Consider the following 4959-nt stretch of genomic DNA (forward strand, 5'->3'; position numbering starts at 1 on the left):
TTAATTATAGATTATAGAAAGAATTGCTCTCGAATAAATGTAAATTTTATTGATAAGATCTCTTCAATTGTAGCCAATATTCTATTACGAATAATTCCGACGATTCAGGAGCAAAAAAGGTATTTATCTATTACAGAGATGGTGTGATTTGATTTTTTTTTTTTTTTTTTAGACTTCAGTATTATGAGAAAGATATGTGATTCGGGATAGAAAGAACCAAATTATTGAAATAAACCTACGCTTGATGAAGTTGAGTTTGAAGATAGAATAATTCCTTCTGTCGTGTATCCTCGATTGATGCAGTCTCGGATACTTCAATTGTTAATTTGAGTATTGAGCGAAAGATTACATCTATTGGGTTCTATATTGTAGGTCAATTTTATTCCACTAGCACGATAAGCAGCATAGGGAGAGAAGCACTATACCAAGGAATCAACGAGTCTTTTTTGTTTTTTTTTTTTTTGATTTGATGAGCAGCCCAAGAGTCGTCGTGAACGTGCTCCCTCGGTCTATAAGTAGGGCGCTCGAATCCCCATTTCGGTACCAACCAGCAGAAACAAAAACCACGCAGAACCTAGAGAGCCATGATAACTATGGATCCTAGTCGTAGGCCTTCCCAATACAAATCCCTCTCTCCGTATCTTCTGTCCACCGGTCTCTTCCTACTATCCTTGTTCCTTCTTCACTACTCATCAGCAATGGCAGTTGCTTGACCACTGCTGCTTCAACCGTTGAATCCCAAGCGAGAGTTCTGCTCCACTGGAAATCCACCCTTCAAAATTCACACACCCAACAACTCAGTTCTTGGTCTCTTTTCAACAACGTGTGCATGTGGCATGGTATCACCTGTGCGGAGAATGAAGGCCGAGCTGTGATCACTGGCATCAACCTACCTCATGCAGGCTTGGTAGGTAAGCTCGATGGCCTCAACTTCTCTGCTCTCCCATCTCTCACTCAGATCCATCTCCGACGCAACTACTTGTTCGGAACAATCCCGCCCAGCATAAGCCCGCTTTCCGCTCTCACCTCTCTTGATCTCTCGCATAATCATCTCTCCGGTGATCTGCCCTTCGCTTTTGCCAGCCTCTCCAACCTGATCGAGATTGACCTCTCCTCAAACAAATTCACAGGTGCACTGCCTCCAGAGATTGGTCGACTCAAGAGTGTACGTGTGCTTCGTTTATCCCAAAATAATCTCTCCGGACCCATCCCTCCAACCCTCGGTAACCTGACCAACCTAAGGTTGCTTTACCTTTGTAGAAACAAATTCTCTGGTTATATTCCTCTTGAGCTGGGCAATCTGGTTAACCTCTTGGATCTACAAATCTCATACAATTATTTAACAGGTTTCATCCCTTCTATTTTAGGCAATCTCATCAAACTTAGGACCTTGTACCTCTCCGGAAATAATTTATGGGGCACCATCCCTCATGAATTAGGTAACTTGGTGAACTTACTTCATCTAGGAATCTCAGAAAATCAACTATCAGGCTCTATTCCCCCTAACCTAGAAAACCTCACAATGCTTGACACCTTGTACCTCTTCCAAAATAATTTATCCGGCACCATCCCTTCGATCTTTGGTAATCTGACCAACTTAAGATTGCTTTACCTTCACAGAAACCAATTCTCTGGTAATATTCCCCAGGAGCTAGGCAATCTAGTTAACCTCTTGGATCTAGAAATCTCATACAATAATTTAATAGGTTCCATCCCTTCTAGTTTAGGCAACCTCATCAAACTTAAGACCTTATACCTCTCCGAAAATAATTTATGCGGTACCATCTCTCATGAACTAGGCAACCTAGTAAATTTATATAATCTAGATATCTCAGAAAATCAACTGTCAGGCTCTATCCCTTCTACTTTAGGAAATCTCACCGCTTTAATTGAATTTAATACTTGTCACAACCAATTGTCGGGCACTTTGCCCCAGGAACTGGGTAATCACACCAACTTGGTTATCCTCGACATGCTTGATAATAATTTATTTGGTTACTTACCTTCACAAATCTGTAAAGGAGGTGCACTTCAACATCTTATTGTGGCAAACAATTTTTTTAAGGGCCCCATTCCGTCCAGTCTAAAAAATTGCTCCAGCTTATTTAGAGTTCGTCTTGAGAGAAATAAGCTTAAAGAAAATATCTCCGAAGTCTTTGGGATATACCAAAATCTGGTCTATATTGACATGAGCTACAACCAATTATATGGCCACATTTCTCCAAGTTGGGCATATTGTCCAAATTTGACAAAATTCAGGATTTCAGGAAACCTACTTACTGGGAAGATACCTTCCGAATTGAGAAACTTGCTTCAACTAAGAGTCCTGGACCTTTCTTCAAATCAACTTACAGGAGATATACCAAGAGAGTTAGGTACCATGAGCTCATTGTTCAACTTGACCTTGAGTGGTAACAAATTATCTGGAGTAATTCCCTCAGAGTTTGGAAATTTGTCTAATCTGGAAATTCTTGATTTATCTGACAATGATATCCGCAGCCCAATACCACCACAATTAGAGGGTTGTAATAAACTACGCATCTTGAATTTGAAAAAAAATAAATTTGATGGTATCATTCCATCTCAAATTGGAGAGTTTAAAGGATTGCAAGATTTACTTGATTTGAGCCAAAATTATTTTGAAGGAGAGATACCATCACAACTAGCAAGTTTGACAAATTTAATATCTTTGAACTTGTCACACAATAATCTATCAGGTGCCATTCCTTCATCTTTTGGAAGTATGTTGAGTTTGATATCAATAGATGTATCCTACAACAATTTGGAGGGCCCAGTTCCAAGAAGCAAATTATTTCAAAGCGCTGAAGCAGAGTGGTTTATCCATAACAAGGGTTTATGTGGTGAAGTGCCGAGTTTGCATTCTTGTGGATCAACGACTACAAGCAATCAGCATTCAACTGAAAACCATGTTGTACTCTTTGCTATCACTCCTATATTGAGCAGCTTGGTTCTTTTAGGTATATCTACTATCATCATTATGGCTCTTTGTAGGGGAGGAAAACCTACAGAGCAAAAAGATAGTGATGTTATTATTGGTGATTTGTTTTCAATATTGAATTTTGATGGAAGAGTCACTTATGATTACATCATCAATGCTTCTGAAAATTTTGATGAGAAATATTGCATTGGAAGTGGAACATATGGCAAATTTATAAAGTACAACTTCCGATAGAACAAGTGGTGGCTGTTAAAAAACTTCATCCAATAGAAGGAGAATTTGATGAGAAAAGTTTTCAGAGCGAGATTCAAGCATTAACCAAAATCCGACATCGTAGCATTGTAACACTTCATGGGTTTTGCTCCAGTTCAAGTTGTAAATTTCTTATATATGAGTATATCAAAAAGGGAAGTTTGGCTACCAATCTTCGCAGTCAAGAAACAGCAGAGAAATTGAATTGGCATAAAAGAGCTTATATTATCAAAGATGTGGCTCATGCTTTATCATACATACACCATGATTGCAATCCATCCATAGTGCATCGAGATATTTCTAGCAATAATATATTATTAGATTCTAATTTCAAGGCCTATCTTTCGGACTTTGGCACAGCGAGAATTCTAAAATCTGATTTATCAAATTGGAGTATGCTAGCAGGCACATTTGGATATGCTGCCCCAGGTATGTCATTCTCTTAATTTCTCTTTTTTATTTTAGTTATTCTATTTGCAAAATATATGTCATACACTTTGCATTAATTTTCTATTTCAATGTCCTTTATGGCTCACCATTCATTTAGTATCTTATATCTTTTATTTTTGAATCTATCTATACTAGAACATATTTATAGGTATTTAAAATAAAAGTTAACTAGTGCCTATAGATAATTAATTTTTTGAATGATGATTTTATTATTTAACTGGTAATCATTTCAACAAAACAAAAAAAAACTATCACTATACATAAACTTCAATTCATTGATAATAACTTTTATTTTACAAATATCAAAGTATTCCCAAAATTAATATATAAATTAAGGAATCTGAAAATTGCATCTGATATGTGGAACTGAGGTTTTAGTATTTTTGTTAAATTTCATAAAATTTCTTAAATTAGAAATAAAAATATTATTTATTTCTTTATTTTTTTTTTGCAGAACTTTCATACATGACAAAGGCAAATGAGAAATGTGATATATACAGCTTTGGCATAGTAATATTAGAAGTAATAATGGGAAGGCATCCAGGAGATCTTGTCTCCTCTCTATCATCATCCGACATCCAACAGATGTTATTCATTGATTTGCTAGACCAACGTATCTCACCTCCTGCTGCTTATATGATAAAAGAAGTGCTATTGCTGGCCATTATTGCATTTTCATGCATCCGTGTTACACCACAAGCACGACCAACCATGCAGAGGATATCTAACTTATTCATAAGTAGCAACATTCCAACTATTCACGATCCATTCAATTCAATTAAATTATACCAATTAGTGGAGTTTTTAACATAGATGTAGTGCTTAATTAAAAGCTGCAAGAATCTGGTGTAGCTCTTTCATGTTGCATGGTATAAGTTCTTGTAACTCTATTCTATTTTTGCCTCCTAGAAACATGAATCTCCACGCAAGTGTTCTCATTCACTATTATTTTCAACAAATTTGAGAGAAGTGTCTCATTTCCTTCATTTTCACAAAAAAAAAAAAGTTTTCTTTACTTTTCTTTTGTGTGTCATCACTTCATAGATAGCCTATGATGTCGTGATCCTTGTTATGGTTTAAAGTGGAATGATTCTTTTGATGGGTCAATGAGTATTAAAAAAAGAGGGGAAAAACAAGATATTGTGATGGATCACTGTGATATAACCATGGCAATGTTCAGAAAATTCTGAATACAAAGAAGACTTCCTTTTAGAATTGCATGCATAGTCACAGCCAGTTGTCATATTGACAAAAGCAAGGTTGAGCAATACTAGTGAGATAAACTTCTAGTATGACTC

General features: G+C 36.4%; 1 protein-coding gene across 1 annotated transcript; it reads left to right on the plus strand.

Annotated features, from left to right (window-relative positions):
• Positions 1 to 563: 563 nt before the first annotated feature.
• LOC140856945 (uncharacterized) lies at positions 564 to 4546 on the plus strand. Its single transcript, XM_073255151.1, is given in 4 exon segments — positions 564 to 708; positions 711 to 3167; positions 3170 to 3640; positions 4116 to 4546. Coding segments are annotated over 4 exon segments (3411 nt in total). The 5' UTR covers positions 564 to 584; the 3' UTR covers positions 4475 to 4546.
• Positions 4547 to 4959: the final 413 nt, after the last annotated feature.

The sequence above is a fragment of the Elaeis guineensis genome, chromosome 4 (genome assembly GCF_000442705.2).
Source record: "Elaeis guineensis isolate ETL-2024a chromosome 4, EG11, whole genome shotgun sequence".
NCBI lineage: Eukaryota > Viridiplantae > Streptophyta > Magnoliopsida > Arecales > Arecaceae > Elaeis > Elaeis guineensis.